At 32.7% G+C, this 20,494-nt stretch overlaps 2 protein-coding genes across 14 annotated transcripts; one reads left to right on the top strand and one right to left on the bottom strand.

Moving 5' to 3' along the window:
- Positions 1–442: 442 nt before the first annotated feature.
- LOC6555823 (rho GTPase-activating protein 6) lies at positions 443–11,656 on the bottom strand. Of its 5 annotated transcripts, none has more exons than XM_026983460.1 (14): positions 11,359–11,656; positions 11,141–11,177; positions 6,554–6,708; positions 6,350–6,494; positions 6,007–6,099; positions 5,776–5,933; positions 3,965–4,246; positions 3,752–3,902; positions 3,414–3,699; positions 3,289–3,357; positions 2,222–2,356; positions 1,014–1,091; positions 778–956; positions 443–707 (listed from the first exon to the last, which is right to left on the bottom strand). In XM_026983460.1, the coding sequence occupies exons 3-14, from the start codon at positions 6,683–6,685 to the stop codon at positions 481–483; spliced, it is 1,935 nt and encodes a 644-aa protein (XP_026839261.1). In that variant the 5' UTR covers positions 6,686–6,708; positions 11,141–11,177; positions 11,359–11,656; the 3' UTR covers positions 443–480. The 5 variants fall into 5 exon arrangements, with proteins under 5 accessions (XP_026839261.1, XP_026839262.1, XP_026839259.1 ...); XM_026983461.1 differs by having other exon boundaries at positions 11,312–11,361; XM_026983458.1 differs by lacking the exons at positions 11,141–11,177; positions 11,359–11,656 and adding an exon at positions 8,460–11,085.
- LOC6555824 (zwei Ig domain protein zig-8) lies at positions 4,188–20,245 on the top strand. Of its 9 annotated transcripts, none has more exons than XM_026983465.1 (9): positions 10,694–10,762; positions 12,759–12,952; positions 13,686–13,801; positions 14,685–14,895; positions 15,619–15,672; positions 15,723–15,825; positions 15,883–16,070; positions 16,126–16,305; positions 20,145–20,245. In XM_026983465.1, the coding sequence occupies exons 2-8, from the start codon at positions 12,823–12,825 to the stop codon at positions 16,260–16,262; spliced, it is 939 nt and encodes a 312-aa protein (XP_026839266.1). In that variant the 5' UTR covers positions 10,694–10,762; positions 12,759–12,822; the 3' UTR covers positions 16,263–16,305; positions 20,145–20,245. The 9 variants fall into 9 exon arrangements, with proteins under 9 accessions (XP_026839267.1, XP_026839266.1, XP_026839265.1 ...); XM_026983464.1 differs by having other exon boundaries at positions 10,742–10,762; positions 12,742–12,952; XM_026983463.1 differs by lacking the exon at positions 10,694–10,762 and adding an exon at positions 12,420–12,508.
- Positions 20,246–20,494: the final 249 nt, after the last annotated feature.

The raw sequence follows: 20,494 nt of genomic DNA on the forward strand, positions 1-20,494 counted from the left end.
CGGTCATCCTGCTAAATAGCTCCATTTGGGAAAGGTATAACATTTTAGTAATTGCTTTAAAGAGCAAGCAGGTGTGTAGAACTGAATTCTATTGTATCTTGTGGTGCTATGTCAGTTGTGGATAGGTGTGGGAAGTAAATGAGTTGGTGGCTGGATTCGGTTGAAAAACTTTTTTGAGATGATCAGCGAAGGATTTGCTCTGTCCGTGTCACTACTACAAATAGATCAGTTTCCGGTTAAATTACGCAGGAGTATAAATGTTTCTGTTAGATACTGTAGATTTCTGTGGGCTTTTCACAATGAGTTTTTTGTGCTGCTTACAACGCAAATTTCTATAAACCCTTTTTGGTTACTCTACCAGTAACGGGATTTAAAACTCGGCGATATATAATTCCTCAAAAACAGCAGGAGAGGATATGTATTTTTTAAAAAGACTAATGCTAGTTAAATATATTTATAAATGATTATAATACGCATTATCTATGGTTCTTGGTTTATTCGTCTTGAGCTTGAAATTAGGTGCTGTCGCTTATACGTTGTGTTTTTGAGTATATCCTGTTTATGTATGCCGAAAAAATTGTTAGATGTAGGTATTTTAATTTTATTTTCAAGCTCGTCGTCAACTGCTCCTAATGTCTTGACACCAACATCTGATATATTGGCTAGGGGGCTAGCCGTAGAAATCTTTTTGTATGGCATTTTAGGTTCTACGTTAAAACAATAACAGAAAAATAGAGTTAGTATACATTGAATTTTCATTAATAACTATATATTTACCTTGGTTTTTTATAGACTCTTTGGGACTTATGTGACTTTGTTCAGGAACAGATATTCTGAGACTAGCGGTGAGAATCTCTAAATTTTCATTAAGGCTTTCCGCCAGATCACTATGACCTGCTTGCTTATCTTGCCAATTTTTTAAATCAATGTTATTTAAATCATTGATATGGTCATTCCTTAAATTATATAATGTAACTAAATATTATTGAAAAAATACATTAAAATGTACAAACCGCATTTCTTGAATCGGAGGTTCGAAAGCGACATCTGATAAACTGCTTGGTTGAGGGTCCACTATTTTCTGTTGGGTCCTAAATAAAAGCGTTAAGTGCATTAGAAACATGCATAATTAAATTTAATTTATATTTAATCTCAACGCTACATTTCATAATTTTGATAATATAATCTTACTTTCACAACAAATGAAATGATTCCAGCCATAAATGTGTATATTTATATTCGTTACTCGTAGAGTAAAAGATTCGTTGAAAATTATGTTACAGGCAGAAGGAAGCGTTTTTTTAGTCCAATAGCGCAAGTTTTCACAGTCTAAATGTTGCCACGCCCACTCTAACGCCCACAAACCACACAAAACTGTCACGCTCACAATTTCGAAAACGCTTTATGATATTTTTGAATATATCTTTTGAATATATCTTGTAAATTTCTACAGATGTACCAAAATACTTTTTGCCACGCCCATTCTAACGCCCACAAAGCGCCAAGCTCTCACGCTCACACTATTACAAACTTGTTAACTTATTTTTCATATTATTATTGTTACTCCAATTTCTAGCGATATTCCAGAACATTTTGAAATTTCTCGATAGCACTTCCACTAGCAGATACCCGTTAATCTGATAGTCGGGGAAATCGAATATACCATTCTATCTTGTTTTTTATTCAAAATATACTTGAATAGAGACCGTATATACAAATTTTGATAAAGCCTTCCGAATAAATAAATCTTAGATATTTTATTTTGCCAAAAAATTTTATATTTTTTATATTTTATGGTTTTTTTTATATAAGTAACAGCCCATTACGAATAAACAGCTCTGTTAGGGAACATGGCGGGCTAAATTTCTGTTATGAAATTCATTTATAGAATAATATTTTTATTAATTAATCTGTCAAAAAATATGACTTTAATTTTCTTAAGTTGTTATAGAGATGATCTCCGAATGAGTTTATATCAAAATTATTGTATAATATAGACTACATATACCAATCTACTAGTTGTAGATTTTATCAAATTGGCATTACTTAGAGCAGTTAAACAAAGCAAAGAAGAATTATATAAGCTTAAGCTGTCCCTATCTGAATACACAAGTCTGCAAATCACGACTATTATAAATCACAACGTCATACATTCAAAATCATTCAAATAATAATAAAACCTTATCTTAAAACATAACGCATAATTTTATTCAGACCTTACCATTCGGATCCATTTACTTTCGTTGAAATCAAGTCATATAACTTTTCGGGGCAAGTTTCGAGTACTTGCGTATAAATAACATTCAGTAATTCTGCTGATATCTTGAAAAGTTCTTCATAGTGATTTATCATGGTTCTGACAAAAATAAAATAATTTGAAACAAATTAACATATATAATTTTTTTGTTGCTAAAAACTATAGCAGCTGACACAAATATTTACATATCATATTATTACATTATCAATTTATTATATGATTATCATTTTATTATTACTTTATTACTCTAACACTGACGCAATTGTCATACAGTCAATAAGAGTCTTAAAAAGAATGTACTTATTCTTGTCCTAAAGGATAAAACTTACTATTAATAGAGAAACGTATTTTATATTTGATTAGAATTCGTTGAAGGCAACTACACAAAACTTTAGATCAATTAGCCCAATAACAAATATACGGTTAATAACATTCGGCGTTCCAAATGCTAAACAAATAATGTAATGTAATACAACTTATTTATACGTTAAAGTATACAAATCAATGACGTACGAACGTAGTTAAATTTGTCTGTTGAACATATGTATGTAGATCTTCTCGGTCGTTATCTATATCTGAAGGCAAATTTCCTAATCACATAGTGATTAGACAAGGAACAAGTATCTGCTAGTCGAGTTCATAGACTATAGTAACATAGTTATTTATATAAGCTTTCTTATGATCCCTCAAGCAGATATATGTATGATAAAGTCTTTTGTTGTAGCCTATATGAAATTAAAATTTAAGTTCCCGACGGAGAACTTACTCCTAAGATTACTTTTTTAGATGACGATTGCGCTTTCGGGTTCCCCGAATATCAGATACCCTTTACTCAGCTAGTGGAAATGCGAAATTTCAAAATTTTTTTTTGGCATATCGATAAAAGTTGGCAACAAAAAATAAGTTAAATAAAATTGCATTTCCACCAGCTGATTAACGGGTATCTGATAGTCGAGAAACTGGACTATAGTGTTATTTCTTATTTTTGAAATAATTTTAATTTATAAAACATTAAGAATATGCTGACAAACCTTTTACGAGATAGTAGTTTGGGTACTGGCTTCAAAAAGTCTTGAAAATGACGTTGTGCGAAATTCAGGCTACACTAAGCCTTATCAGAAGCATAAAAAACAGATAAGTATTATATTTAACTAACCTTACGACATTAATGGCATCGGTCATATTTTCTTTCTCTTTATCCCTTGAAAATGTCAAAAGAGTGCTTCGCAAAATATTTGGAGCAAATACTGTGGCTAGATTATTGCTATCCATTTTATTTCCAAGAGTTAAACAACATCCATCAGTAGACCAGATATCATCACTGTGTGCTGCCACTTTAGCTAGAAATACTAGTAAGACATACAACGTGTCTCTGTGTGGTATGGGAAGTAGTCTTATCAAATGTGAAATAGCCTCTAGTTGCAAGCGTCGATTCCGAATACCTGAAATTCGTTTGATTAATGCTGAATGCTTACGCAAGTTTACAATACATGCGTTGTGTTTTTAAAAACGTTAAATAGAGTGTGTTGCAAAGTAGTGGTTCCGGAAGATCACGTAGAAATTCTTTGAGGAGTGTGGCTACATCATGTGGGCATGTATCAACAGAAATTCCAAGATTAATGTCTTTATCGAATTCCTCCCGCAACTAGTAAATAAATAACAGAGATATAATCCTCAATTTTTGTTTAGTGAATTTGCAACACTTACTTGTTTTACTCGTTTTTTGGACGTGCTTACCCGAAAGAGTCCAACTTGTTGTAACCCATTCTCTTCTAAGTAATCAATGCAGTTGTTTACGAACATTGGTACCATTAATTGTGATTGTTCTTGATAGGATTTAACGAAATTAATTTCACTGTGTTCCATTTCAGACTGAGATAGCGATGCTAAAGGCTTTGATATATTTGTAAAGGAGCCTCTAAAATATTCAGAAAGGTCCGTAATTCCGTATTCAAGGGACTTTGATGGTAAGCTTTCACATGACCTGACCTGAAAAAGAATATATGTCAACCTTTATTTGCAATTTTATATTTTAAATGCGGATCGGACAAATCTATATTAGATCATAAACAAAATTTGTTGCCTTACTAAAAATGATAAAAGGTTTTAAAAAATAGTTCAGGGGTTTTAACCCACCTGGAGATGATTCGTTCATTACCACCGCTTTAGTACAGATCTCTTTATTTGAGACATCGTTTACGCAATGCCTATATTGAAAGAATCTTTCTTAAAATTTGTATACCCCTTACTCGTATAGTAAAAGGTTACAAGGTTTGTTGAAAATCATGTAACAACAGGTCACTAACCAAGTCCATGTCCGTCTGTCGGCCCGTCCCTATGAACGCTTTGATTTCGGAAACTTTAAAATTTAGAAGGCTGAGATTGAGCAAGCAGATTTTAGTTGTATCATTTTTGTATCATTCCGGTTACACGTAGAGTAAAAGAGTATTTTAGATTCGTTAAAAAGTGTGTAACAGGTCGAAGGCATCGTTTCCGACCATATAAAGTATATATATACTTGATCAGGATGCCGATTCGAGCTGACCAAGTCCGTCTGTCCGTCCGAACGTAGGGATCTCATAGACATAGACGCAGAGAAAGTTTATTAACTAATGTTGCCACGCACATTCTAAGTCCCACAAAACAAAAGTGCCACAACCATACTTATGAAAAATGTTTTAATATGTTCTTGTTTCACAGTATGTTTCATATTTTAAAATTTTATGTTTCAAATATTTGTGTTAAGCAGCCTTAATATATGAAATTACGATAGTTATACCTATATATTAAACAAAAACACTACTTGACGAGTTAAAATAATATATATATTTGACATTAAGTTATTATATATAAAGACATTAAATGCCTATTCTTTACTATATTCCAATCACAAACACTTATGTCTTGACGAAATGTATAAATTTACATTTATACAAGAGGTAATTCTATAGTCGAGTTACTATTCCCGTTACTCAGCTAGTGAAAGTGCGAACGAGAAATAACATAATTTCGGTAGAAATAGCGAACAAAAAATAAAAAAACGAACAATTTTTTCAAAAATGTGGGCGTGACAGTTTTGGGCGGTAGAGGGGCGTGACAAAAAGTTTTTTTTTTTGGCAAATCGATAAAAATCTAATAAAAAAATGAACAAAAATCGAAACATTTTTTAAAAGTTTGGGCGTGGCATTACGGACGGTCATGGCCAGATCGACTCGGCCATTGATATTTCCGGCTATATATTACTATATATCGTCGGAAAGGCTTTCTTCTGCCTGTTACATACCGTCCTACTAGAGGAAGGCCTGTTGGTGGCTACATATGCGGATGACACGACTCAAACCACAATCTTACTTAGGAGGATGAATGTCCTTCTGTGCGGTAAGCTTAGCTTGTACAAGTACATTTATAAGAAACAGGACTCACAAACAAAGTAATTAAACTTTACTCTTAATTTTTTAAAACTTGTTTAACATTAAATTAAGTAAATAATAAAAGTTGTCAGAGTACATAACACTTACATTATCATTAAGCTTTAAAACACTCCCTGGGCTACTACCGCTTCCACGAAACACTGACATTAGTGAATACTTTGATCGGTCTTCTATATAAACGTTTCGTTTTCTGTCTCTTTCTAAGCAACATTCCAAAGAAGTTCCGAACAATACTGCGCGAGCCTCTTGAAAAATAAGATTTAATTATTTTTAAAATGTTGATTAATAATAATAGGCTGTTGCTTAAAATACACTTACTCTGATCATCTTTCTTTCCATTATCAAAAAAGCTTGTAGTCAATGATTTTTTTTTTGGCGCAGCGCGTCGTTTTTGTGACGATAACTTCAAATCTATAAATTTGATGAATGGTAATATTAAAAGCTTTATTTTTAAAATATATCATGATTTAATAAAAATACGAATTTATTTATACACCAAAAACTCCTCATAACTCTATAGACAAGGGACTTAGAGGGACTAAAGAATGAACGGACATGGTTAGATCGATTCCGCAGGTCATCCTTGTAAGGAATACAATTACTTTATAGGTTCCTTGAAACTGTTACATGTACATAAAATGTTAAGTTATTTTTAACTAACCTTCAATATTCCCAATATTTAGTTCCTGAATTTTTTCCAAAGCAAAACTTTTTATTATATCTGATTCTGTTTTTGACAGCCTTGTTAGATTTGTCTCCACCATTTGAAAAGATTCGCCAGACTCTGAAATCCATAAATAATTCTCCTGAAATTGATTTGACAAGGTTTTATATTTCATTTAAATTACAAGTTACATTTTCTCACCGACGGATACCATTTTAGAGTTGGTGTAGAGTTCTTAGAGCAACTCCGCTTATTTTGGCTTTTGGATCGACTCCGCCACATTCGTTTTGCTACAAATTGGCCCACATTAGATAACGATTTTGACTTCTGCATACTTGCCGTTGCATGACCCTTATCTGAAATTGGTAGTAAGTGAAGGTAACAGAAGGAAGTTATAATGTTATACGCTTCCTAATAAAATTTTCGGTAATTTTAATATAATTTGTAACTCAAATTGGACATTACCTAATTACTCTTCCATTGACCTTACCATCTTACCAAACAAACGAAATTTTATAGGGACTACAATATTTTGCATCATAAAGTTTGATGTGTGTTACACAACATATATTTTAATACCCGTTAGTCTTAGAGTAGAAGAGTATAATAGATTCGTTGAAAAGTATGTAACAGGTAGAAGGAAGAGTTTCCGACCATATAAAGTAGATATATTCTCGATCAGGATCAAGTCGATCTGGCCTTGTCCGTCTGTCTGTCCTTCTGTCCGTATGAACGTCGAGATTTTAGGAACTATAAACGCTAGATTGTTGAGACTAAGCACGCAGCTTCCAGAGACTTACACGCAGCGCAAAGACTTTTAAATGCTGCCACGCCCACTCCAACGCCCACAAGCCAAAGCTGTCAAGCCCACACTTTTAAAAAATGTTTAAGTTTCTTTCAATTTTATTATTTTTTCCCAATTTTTACCGGGATTTCAGAAAATTTTGAAATTTCTCTTTTGAACTTCCACTAGCTGAGTAACGGGTATCTGATAGTAGGGGAACTCGATTATAGCATTCTATCTTCTATTCTAATAATATTATTTATTTTTCTAATTTATATCGAAATGCTAAAAAATGTATACACGCCTACTGTAACGCATACAACATTTTTTAATGTTATTATTTTGTTTGCTAATTGTTATCGAATGTTAAACCTTCTCGTTCGCACTCCCACTAGCTGAGTAACGGGTATCCGATAGTCGAGGAACTTAACTAAAGCGTTCCTCCTTGTTTTGAGTATTATAGTAGTGAACGACTCTTTTGCGAGAAGGAAATAGTTTGATTATATTTTCCACGTGTTCTATTTTATCGGATTAGATTATTGTAAAATATTAAAAACATATTCTATACATAAATCCACAGGTTAACCGATTTTGTAATATTCTTTAAATACATATATAATAAATTATTTATGATTATAATAAAATTTATAGACAAAAAAAATTGTATAACTCTATAACTATAAATATTGCTTTGGCAATCCTAGATTCTTAAACTGAGAAAAATGGTTCCTTAATACCAAATTTTCTTGATCTTCATTTTTGTACTCCTTGCTCATGAAGTATGTAGTAGAAAGACTTTCCAAACATATTTATATTTGATCTTAGTAACTAAAGGAGTGACTCTTAAGCAACGCAAGTTGTCTTACGAGCACATGCATAAAATATTTGAAATAATGTTAATAGTATTTTGTTAAGGTCAACAATTCCCACCTATGTACGTGCCAAATAAAAATTTTGAAATATACTAAAATATTAAAAGAAAATATGCTTTAAAAGATACAGTTATGATTTAGTATGCAAAACTCTGGTAACATCTACACATAGAATGTTTTTTTAACTCTTTGCAACTATATTATCTTTGGCTCCCAGATTCTTAAATAATAGGAATGAACGTCAATGAACACCAACATATTGTACAAATGGAACCACTCATAAGGAAGTTATGATAATTAGAGTAACTGCAGCTTATTGGAGTTCGTGGGCAATCTCAAGGATAATCTCGATAATAATTGTGAGAGGCGTACTCTTTTGCTTAGCTTAGACATGGTATTGACTGCAATGGTATATAAATTAAATAAAAAATATGCATACATATATACTTACTCGAATCCAGGAATTTGTTTGTAAATGTGTTAAATTGCTCTCCAGCATTGCTATGTCCGTGCAAAATATTTAAAATAAATTGAGAACTTGAAGAGATTAGTCCACTGGAAGTCCTTATAGCCTTTTCTAACTTTGAATGACTAGTCGGCGAAGTAGGTGCAGAAGTGCAATTGGAATATGGATGGCTGTTTGCAGGACTTGCGATTTGTGGAGGATGCACTTTACCTCTTAATTCTGTTGGATTATTGTCCCACTCTAAATTTATCTGACTTCGCTCATCCTCTAATCTTAACCATTCTACGTGAGCGTTTTTAAGATTCAAAGAACATTCGTTTCCCCGTATAAAATCCAAAGCTATGAGTGGCCAAGCATTTAAAGTTTGTACAGCCTTGTGTAATCCTGCACTTATTCCCGGTGGATTTATTACGCGCTTTGTTTTGATATTTCTTAAGTTCTTATCATAGTTAATAGATTTAAATCGATTTGAGTCAGAATCTTGCATACTTTTTTTTCTTGCCATGCTCAAATACCGTTTAATCGTATCGCTAACTGACTGAGAAATATCTTCGTCAAGTGAACTTTTCCTACATGTTAAATGTGAAGATTTTAAACAGTTTTTTTTAGTAGGCTCTTCTAATATATTCAAGGTATTATCGCAATTTGTAACCATAGAGATGTACTGCTGCGCCAAAATTTTTAACTCGCTAAGTTTAATGAAATTCGTTTGAGTTCCACAGGTTTTCAGGATTCTCTCAACGCTCTGTCCATTCGAATGGTATTTGTTTTTAAACTCAACGTCCTGCGGAACTTTATTGAGACTTGTTAAAATTGGTTTAGTATCACAATTCTTCAGACATAGGAAATTTTCATGTAGTAACTTATTGCTTCTATGACTATCAGTATTACCTCTAGATGATTGCATTCCATTTTTTAATAGGCAAGACAATGAAGTCGAAATATTAACTTTATACGGATCATTGGAATGTAGCGTTCGATGAAGCTGTTGTTTCTTAAGTGCGCTGTAGATTTTTTTCAAAAGAACTTTGTCGTCGAGAATGTCTGCATCGCCAAACTTAAATTGAATTCCCTCATGTGCAAATATGGGGCAATTAGATAACAATTTAAGATGGGACAAAAGCTCTCTTTGAATCGATGTACCGGAGGACATTACTTGATGGTTGGCACTCTTGTTTTTAAAGTTGGGCCTTTGTGCACTAGGTGATGACGTTTGGTCTGGCCGAACCGTTTTAGTTCCAAGTAATGTTGTGATTTTGTATGCATCACGAAGATTAAGATACGTCTGCAATAATTCGATGACTCGATCGGCAATATGATAATCTTTTGTTGCATCAACTGTGTGTTTTCTGCGGCTAGCACTTGCGTGCCTCGACAATGGTTTTAATCTCCGCTTAGAACTGCCGAATGCTCCAGGGTATGATTTTCTTCGACTCCATAAAATAAAACTTGGTTCAGATAAACACACCCGTTGAAACTGATCTTCAATAAGGTCATGATTACCTGACCCTGTTTGATAACCATCGGGAATTAGTTTGCGTCCTGCATCTGTCATATATCTCCAGGTTTTCCTAGTTAGAAGCCAGCGCTCGCGTTTTTTTTCCTTGTCTTTTATGCTGCGACGACGCACTTTATTTGGAGAAGGAGCCTCTTCAAAGTGCTTACTTGCAAAATTCACTGGCCTACGCATGCTGATGGCATCTGGACAATGTGGATCTTCTGGTGCCAACGACCATATTTTCGATGCGACTGTACCGTCGTTAACCTCGTCAAGTACCATATCCAACGGCCCTGACCTTTTTTTTACGGCCGCCACGGAACTTCTCAATATCGTCAAACAGTTCACTGATTCTTCGTTTTCTTTTGGAATTTCCATATTTTAGGCTGACACAGAATGTAAAGATGATATCGTATAGATATATACCAAAAGGTCTTTATACTTTCTTTTTGTTTATAAAGTGGTTCGGAGTACACATTTTTAAGTTTGACACTAAGATTGATACATATTTATTGTCAGCGCATTAGCACATCACATATTTTCACAACGATATTTTTAAAAGATAGGTTAACATTCATACGGAGAGTAAACACATCAATTTATTTATAAATGCTTATACATATTTGCTTTTCTAAGGGGAGATAGCTTACATATACAATAGAATCGGTATCTAAATATGTGAGCGATTTTATTTATATTTCAAAGCACACAATGGTAATGTTGGATTTCTAGAATAAACAGTACTTTTGTCAAACTTCATTAATAGTGATAGTAACATAGCCAGCCAGAGGTTTATGATTATTTATTTAATTTGTTTCATTTAAATATGTTAAAATAATACGTTAAATATTGATGCCATTCATTTGGAATTCAGACACTTTTAAACATAAGAGCTCGCAAAACAACACCAAATGCCTGACATATTAAGAGAAGGAACATTATTTTCAGAAAAATACATAAAATTATTTTGAAGTTTACGAGATCTTATTTTTGAATGTATTTATGGTATATACAAGCATTACTCTTGTGTACGACTAGTGTAGAAATGTGCATACATATAAATGTTCTGAAAACTTTTTCTGAAAACACACTCAAGAATATGGAAATTTTTTAAATGTATATTTACAAACAAGATGTGTACAATCATATATGTATAAAATATACATACCTTATTTTCACAATCGTCGTGCTTATACCAGACAAATCTGTTGGTGAATAACGAAAAAAAAAATTGTATTTGTGTTTTCATTTTCAATTTAAGTACTGTAAATTACAAATAATGCAATAGTTGCGGAAACTCTGATGAGAAATTACGTTAGTTTCACGTAAATACATTGACCTGAAACGGTGTTATCTTCCGTAAAGTAAACAATTTGTACATTTTACCAGAGTGTTCTAGATTTTTAGTTCGAAGCCGTCTGACCCTAAACTAACTTGCACTAATCTTCAAATACAATACAATTCTACTTCAAATAAAAATTTTTTTTTTTTGGTATTAACCAAAAACATAAGAGAATGCGATTGTCGATTTTTTCAATTATCAGATATCCGGTACTCAGCTAGTGGAAATACTAGGAAAATATTTACAAATTTTTTTTGGCGTAGTAATTAGAAGTTTACAGTTTAAAGATTACTGCGCTTAACGATAGACACACGGGCAGGCATCAAGAATATACATACATACGTGTATATACTAGCACAACCTTTTACATTTCGAGTAGCTGGTATAAAGAACATGTTGAAATTTGTAGGATTAATTCATAATGAACCGCTTACTATTGCCGTTTTTTGGTAATGTAACTTTTATTTATATATATACTATATATATTTATATATATATATATATTTATATATCTACTATATATATTTATATATATACTATATATACTTATATATATACTATATATATTTATATATATATATATATATTTATATATCTACTATGTATATTTATATATATACTATATATACTTATATATATACTATATATATTTATATATATACTATATATATTTATATATATATATATATTTATATATATATATATATTTATATATATACTATATATAATAGTATATATATATACTATTACCGTTTTTTGGTAATGTAACTTTTAATAGTAAAAAATTCATGTTTGAAATTTTAGATATGAAGGTGCTATCGTCACGTTTATCCGATCTCAGTCCGTTCTAAAAAGTACATATGTATGTACATATGTATTTCGCCCATTGTTAATATTAGTATGCCTAAATGCGAAGTCTTATGTATCAAAAAATCAGAGTACGTAGTTTATGTCTTCCAAAAGTGAAGACTACAAAAATGAACAATTAATTGTAAAGTCTGAAATTATAAATCAGTAAATAATCTCTCCCAAATTGTAAGACAACACATATGTAACAATGGGCATGCGCGTATATGTTCAGGGTTGCAAAAATCTGTATACAAGTCGTACTCACAGACACATTAAAAATCGCGGCATAGGGGTTGATTAGAGCTTACCATTGATATAATGATTGTCGATGCCAACAAAATACATGTAAGAACTGAAAGCTTTTTATAAAATTAAAAGCCAGAAAATATAATTGTATGCATGTCAAAAACATAGATCTCAAAACTTAAAAACGTTAAACAGAATATTATTTTAAAATCCAGTAAAGGTTAAAAAATCTATGCTGACATAAAGTTGTTCTAAATAAATATAAATAAAAATCTTGCGTCATAAGTGTTCTCGCGTGTGTACAATATTTAACTTAATTCAATACTTAACAGTTAACATAATTACATAGGTATGTGGAGTTCTATTCAAAGTGAAGCATATGTATCTGTGAAAGACAAATGAATTAAAGCAACATGTCTCGTGGCAAACATGCCACATTTTCGGATAATTCGCCAATTAAGATCAAACCAATCATTATTTTAGTCTTGAATTTAAATATTTGGTGTCAGAATATAAGTGCATCTTCATACTTAAGCTTGAATGGTAAGATACATTTAATTAAAAACTTTCCTCTGGAATGATATTTATGTATTTACCCTTGCGGAGATTGTTTTAATTTTGGTTTGTCGTATTTTTTATTGCAGCGTTTAAATGAGAAATTTGTATGCATACCTGAATACTAAGACAAAAATAAAATACTTATTAGGTTTACTTGAAACGAGCAAAAACGTGAACACAAAATAAAAATGTTAGTAAATAATATTAGATATTGTTGTTAACAATAATTGAAAGGTGATTATACGCAAATGTATAGTGTTAAAGGCTAGAGCGCTCAAAGGTTAACACAATTTTTATTGCAAAAGAATAATGTTTATAAAAATTTAAAATAAAATGTTAAATGTTGTTTTTTGCCATAGTATTTCTATCGCCTGAATTTTTGTTTTGGTTTTTTGGCGCTTTTCTGTACTTTGTTTTAATCTTTTCATAACAAATGTATTCTAACTTTTCGTATATGTATGTACACATATATGTATCTAGTTATCGCAATCGCACACACTACCCGGCCACAGTGACAACGAACTAAATTTTATAATTTTAACTATTACAAATATAGGTGTCATGAGAAGATCAAAAAATCAAACTAAAATGCATACTAAACTTCATAAAAAGATACATACACAATTATATTTCGTTTTTAACTGCAAGGGTAAATAAGCTTAGACTTGGAGAAGATAGAATCCGTTTCGGTTTTACATAAAATAAAAATTCTTTTTAGACCTAACCAATTCTGAGCGACCTTTCTTTGATGATATTAGCCCAAGAAATGTGTCGGCCGTCGTCGACGAAATCGCAATTTTAAGATGTCGGGTTAAAAATAAGGGAAATCGAACGGTAAGTTATAATAGGCCCCTTTTTTGTTTTCTTTCATGTAAGAATACCCAAAATTTCTTATTTTCTTGAATAGCGCTTTCAGTCACCCATTAAAAGCCGACTCTACAAGTTTAAGATTTAAATTTGAACTACATATGGGTTTACGCAAAAAAGGACGTTTCATTTCTGAAGACAATGTCGGTCACCAGTTTTCTCCCGAAGACTCAATTCCTCGCTCTCCCTTTTTAACTCCCCTTCCCTTCTATTTCCAGCGATCAAAAACTCAACAAATTTTTAAAAGTGTGACCGTGACAGTTTTTTGACGGCTTGTGGGCGTGAAGTGGACGTGAAAAATAGTTTTAAGGCTAATCTATAGAAATTTACAATAAAGAATTTGTGCGGTGTGTAGGCGTGCAACATTTGGAAACAAACTTGCGCTGCGTCTATGTCTCTGGAAGCTGCATGCTTAATCTCAACATTCTAGATTTCTAGTTCCTGAGATCGAGGTGTTCATACGGACGAACAGACAAACATGGCCAGTTCAACTCTCCTATTGATCCTGATCAAGAATAAGTTATATGGTCGGAAACGCTTCCTTCGGCCTGTTACATACTTTTCAACGAATCTAGTATACCCTTTTACTCCACGAGTATAAAAATTTAAAATTTCGTAAGTCTGAAGTTTTTCTGGCAAGCTTATATCTAACCAAAGATATTCTTATTAATGACATTAGTAAGGATCTTCAGCCCGAATTTCTCAAAATAGTCAATTTCAGACCCATTATTTAAATAATGATTCCTATAACGGCTATATCGGCTAGCCGAGGAATCGTCTATAGCGCTTTCCTCTGTCCTAAAATTGCTTATATTTTAAATCTTCATAATAATACTTGTAATTATTTCAGGTATCATGGATGCGGAAACGGGACCTTCACATTCTTACAACGAATATTTATACGTATACCGGCGATCAACGATTTTCTGTAATACATCCACCAGGCAGTGAAGATTGGGACTTAAAAATTGATTATGCACAGCCACGAGACAGCGGCGTATATGAGTGTCAAGTGAATACCGAGCCTAAAATAAATTTAGCAATTTGTTTGCAAATAATAGGTATATATGAACACTTAAATAGAAAATGAAGTTAGCTCCTTCTTTTATTATAAAGTTTTTATAACAAAGATATATAATAATTGTGGATGTCCACGTAGTGACGAAGTGTACCAGAAGTGCGTGCGAGTATATATAAACGAAGAAATAAAAGTCTGATGTGGTTGTCCGATAATAACGAATGAGACACAAATCGAAGGGTTGCAAAAAACTAAAGGGATTGAAAACCAAGTCTTGACAATTAAATGGTTCAGAAAAAAAAGCGTAGTGAAATAAGTGCTTAGATACATTGAGAAACTCTGAGTCTGGATTCTTGTGGTATATATCGCTGGAAAGGCATAATGAAACATTTTGTCTAAATGAAACACTCTTTTATTTATTGTGTCGCAGTTAAGATGGGCGTCGATATCCGATAAGCGGGAAAGTAGCTTTAAATAGGTAAATGGCATATTGCAGTTTACCGTATGAACGCTGTGATCTCGGGGAATATAAAAGCTACAAAGTTAAGATCAGATTGCAATAAATACACCCTCTTTCCTATTTAAAAACCAACAAAAAACTTTACTCGCACTTCCGAGTTGTTTAATAAGGGATTTGATAGTTGAGCAGCTCTTTCTTGTTTTTTGCTTAATTTCACCTTGAAGAATTCGCGTATTGGCTTAACCGCATAAAATGATGTATTTATATAATTACTCATACTAAACTTAATTTTGTATTCAATTTCAGCTGACAATGACTTCCGAGACTTAAAAACTGAAAAGCGCTTTTACGACACAAAATGTAAGGATATATATCTTGTATGAAATAAAAATTATCAGTGATTTTTAAAGCGGCTCGAGCCAAAATTCTTGGATCCACGGAAATTCATGTAAAACGGGATAGCACTATTGCCCTGGCTTGCTCAGTTAATATCCATGCACCATCAGTGATTTGGTAAGAAATCAAGATCTTTCAAAGAGCTTTTGACGAATTAGCTCTCTATCTCAAAAGGTACCACGGCTCATCAGTTGTTGACTTTGATTCACTTCGCGGAGGAATAAGTTTAGAAACGGAAAAAACTGATATAGGAACAACGAGTCGACTGATGCTAACGCGAGCTTCATTAAGGGACTCTGGAAACTACACATGTGTTCCAAATGGAGCCATTCCAGCTTCTGTTAGGGTTCATGTATTAACCGGTAAACACAGAAATATGATAATTTCATAATTTTTAAAAATGTTTAATTCGTACAGGTGAGCAGCCTGCAGCAATGCAAACTAGTGCTGCCATTCGGATTAGGGCTTACACTGCAATGATAACTATCATATCAGCAAAAGTGTTGTTATATATTTCAAGTCTTAAGGAGTATATATATCTTAGAGAGAGATGACTAACTAATAGAATTTCCATAATTATATATAAATAACATTAAGGTAAGTTTAGAGGGTCATTAATAACCAAAATGTTTATATGCTTTCGTGTTTAGTTTAGGGATGCGAATTACTTTTAAAAATATCATTTCTATATTTTTCTTCTTTTAATACAAATTATATCATAATTAATCATATAAATGTGTTTCTCCTTAAAGTATATGAGTTCTGCATCATAACACAAAGGTCGAAAATGTGGTACGTGGGGCTCGAACTCACTTAAACACCCTCTCTCATCAGACCATTCTCCTTAAAAAATCCGAAATTGGTCTCCAGTTTTCTTCACTTTCACACATCTTAAGTGCAATATTATCTGACGAAATTTGTTCGATTGCCAGTCTTAGGTTTCTTTATTTTTATGCAAATTGAACACTGTGGTCCAGTTCAGCATCCACAGTCCACACAGCTGGTATCCGTGGTCTTTCCCATCCCTTGCGAATACGATCTAAAATATCCATGACCTGTTAGAGCTTGAATTACATAGTCCACAGTCTATCTCTAGTGACTAATATAAGATCGGTCTTTCCGATCGGCCAATTGTATTCCATGGGACTTTATAAAATCGTTCACGCGAATCCTGACTTGGTTAAGTTTCCATCAGGTATAAACAATGTGGCGTGCTGGGATCACTGCGACTTAGTCATCCGCGTGCCCTACCAATGTCTCGTCAAGCATTTCGGAGCTGAGAATTCCTCTTAGCTAATGTTCCACAGTTCGGATCCTATGGTAGAACATTTTAAACGTCTAGTTACGCCAAACGCAATTTATATATTTGTTATTTTCAATAAAAATAATATTTAATGTATTAAACAATATACTATGAATACAAATGTCTAGATGGAAACAGATTATCGAACAAAACGGCGCATATTTGAACTAAATCCGATCACTGTAACACTTTTTATAAAGCATTGAATAAAGAGCAAAAAAGTGGAAGGGGGATATTTGACAACCTATTATATAAATCCTTGATCAAGATCAATAGCCGAGTCAATCTGGTCTTGTCCGTGCGTATGAACGTCGAGATCTCAAGAACTATAAAAGCTAGAAAGTTGAGATTAGGATTAGGCATTCCAGAAAATGATTACATTTCTCGTTGGCATTCCACATGCTGAGTAAACGGTATCTGATAGTCGAGGAATTTGTACCGATATTTTGAAATTTCTTTTTCGCACTTCCACTAGCTGAGTATAACGGGTATCTGATAGTCAAGAAACTCGACTATTGCATTCTCTCTTGTCTTTGACCTGCGGCAGATTGGAGGATTTGACATTTGTTTTTTGGTAGGGCTGAGCCAGAGTGTTGGGTTTAAAAACTGTTGCTGTTGTTTTTGCTGGGAGTGGAGAGGGAGACAATGTTTTTGATGTGGTTTTCCTGTAGAGTAATGATCTGAGGGTTATAGTTTTACAAATAACTTGGCGTTCTAAAATCAACCTTTGTTGTTATTAATCAAAAATTAATCTAAATTGGTAAACACCAGTTCTTTGACAATGTATACTTTTTGACTTTAACTTAATTTGCAAAAACACAGAACCGGTGGGAAAACCACTAGAAGAATGTTACACGAAGAAATGAAAATCTTATAAATACCTTTATAAGCGTGGTTAATATATAAGTTTTATATAATGTATTTAGTAATTCCAGTGCAGTTATTTTTGGTTACATAGAAACAACCAAAATATAAATGGAAAATATTTGAGGAAATATTGTAGTCTCATTTTACTATTGATTATTTTTCGTAGACATCAGTTTTTATTAAATAAATAAATCAGTTTCAAGGGTATATACCATACATAAGTCGTAAAACCTGTTTCTAATATCAATCTTTCTTGCAAATACAATATGTTTCTTATTAAACATTTTAATTTAAATTGAACTAACTGTCTACTGACGCAAAAAATTGAGAGGCTCTAATAATTATTGCGTTGTAGACGGGCATGGCTATTAACGTGGATTGCACCCCTGGCCAGATGGTTCGGATGAAGATATCTGTGAATACCATGGTGCCCCAGTAATAGTCTTAGAATGAATAATGTCGATGTTTTCCCATAGCTGGAAGCCGTAAGTCCGTACTGGTTTAAACATAGATTTTTAAATCAGGATCTTAAAGTCCATGCAAAGGGGGGGACCAAGAAGGCGGCCAAAGGAGGCTATTGGCCCGTAGTTTTAGGTAAACTTCCTCAGATGCTTCCGCTATTTAAGTTGCCATACATACATACATACTTATCATGGCAGACTGTGTTGAGCGTGTTTTTGGGCAGAATCATTTGAATTTATACATCGTATACAGCGTATACAACGTGAGGACTTATCGATTTTCAAATGCGGATCGTAATGTGCCGGGATACGCTTGTACAGATTCTACGCATTTATATGTGTATATTAGGCGCATCAAAGGAAGGGAAGTCTGTCGTGCAATTCACGCACGCACGATCGTTCACTTATTTCTTTGTACGATGCTGGTATGGTTGATATTTTCCTGGCTTGTGCACGTCACGTGGTTTTTTAGGGAAATGTTTGTTGAAAGTTAGGTATTTTCAATTTCAAGTTTGAATTTACAATAAAATCTTTACAGTTGTTTTAAAGAAATCAACCAAATTTTAAAAGTGCAAGTGCAACAGTTTTCTAATAACAGGGTATTTCCACTAATTTTTCGAGTCATAATATTATTTTTTCCCGTCATAGCTCCGGCAAGTCAAAAAGTTAAAGATTAATTTTTCTTTATTTAATTATTTTCCAGTCGAATTTTTCTAACGATTTTCTAACAAGATAATTACATATGTACGTTCCGTGCACCAATCGTGGAGTGAAAATAAAATTTCGGTAAACATTCTGTATAAATTACTGTGAAATCTAATACAGATTTATCCGCCACATAATGCAATTAAAATTTATTTTCATTTCAATAAATTTAGTGTACCGTTTAAGCCTCAGACCAAACATTACGTACATACATCCGTATACATTTGGCCATACATCACATTCTAAGTCCCACATGTTTTAGTCAAAAACTCCGTTACTATATACGCCAACCACTAAATATACTTGTTTTTAAAAGAATTTATAAAGCAAAACACAAACCATCTGTCTAGTCCATTAAATCAAAATATTTAAATATGCTTCATGCAAGCATAAAAGGAAGAGAAGGGGAAGAGAAATATTTAAGCTTAATTAAGCTTTCAATTGAAAGCTTTTCGATTTTGACATGACAGGAAGTCATAACCTCAAAATTTGAAACATCCTATTGAAAGAAAGCACTAGGAGATGTCCCCGAAACTGGAAACATACATAGACATATGTACATATATAACAACCCGCTAGTTGATCAGGAAAAAAATGTTTGTTTTACTGGTAATACTTTTTTTACTGGTAATACTCAGCCACGATGTTCGAGGTATGAATGCGTTACGTCAGCGGTTCTTTGTTTACAAACAACCAGTAAAAAAAAAGGAAAAAACTAAAATTAAAAGTCATTTATCAGGTCTTTGTTTGATCAACATTTTATAAAGAATGATTTTAAAGTTGAAACTTTGAAATTGTATGTGCGCGTATATTAAGCTACAGCCCGTTGATCTTTAGGTTTAGGTTTAGGTTATGATGCGAATTAGTTATGATTTCTTCCGATATGTTGCTTGGTTTTTTTTATTTTGTAAATTGTTTCATTAACCCGTTAAAATAAATTACATATAAAAAAAAGACGCCTTGCTTGCATACAAGCTCTATTTGAGCAATTTATGCTACCAGTTTCAGAGCATATAAAATTAAGTTAAGATTACTCGTGGAATACTGCAAACCTTACTGATTTGTTTTAATTGATATATATATGATTAATTTTTTTTCAGATGGCAGTGTGTTCGGGATGGACCCATTGTAAAATCGCGGTCTGTTTAATACAAAAACCAGCACTACATGTAATTCCTATAGTCCTATAAAATAAATAAATATAATAAATATTAAACCCTCCGTTTATGTTATAGATCTGCAAGTAAAAATGAATCTACATACATATGCATGTACGTATGTACTATAAATCTCGAGCGCTCAACCAGCGCTCAATTTGTATGAAAACTAACGCTTTTTTTGACATGTCCTAGAAAAACATCGGTAAGAAAAACATCACAAGAACCCCGCTAAAGCAGCGCAAAATCATCGCTATTAATCAATTACCGCTGTTTTTGCGCATTTTAACTTT

Source organism: Drosophila erecta, unplaced genomic scaffold, assembly GCF_003286155.1.
Source record: "Drosophila erecta strain 14021-0224.00,06,07 unplaced genomic scaffold, DereRS2 tig00000294-arrow-arrow-pilon, whole genome shotgun sequence".
In the NCBI taxonomy this organism is placed as follows: domain Eukaryota; kingdom Metazoa; phylum Arthropoda; class Insecta; order Diptera; family Drosophilidae; genus Drosophila; species Drosophila erecta.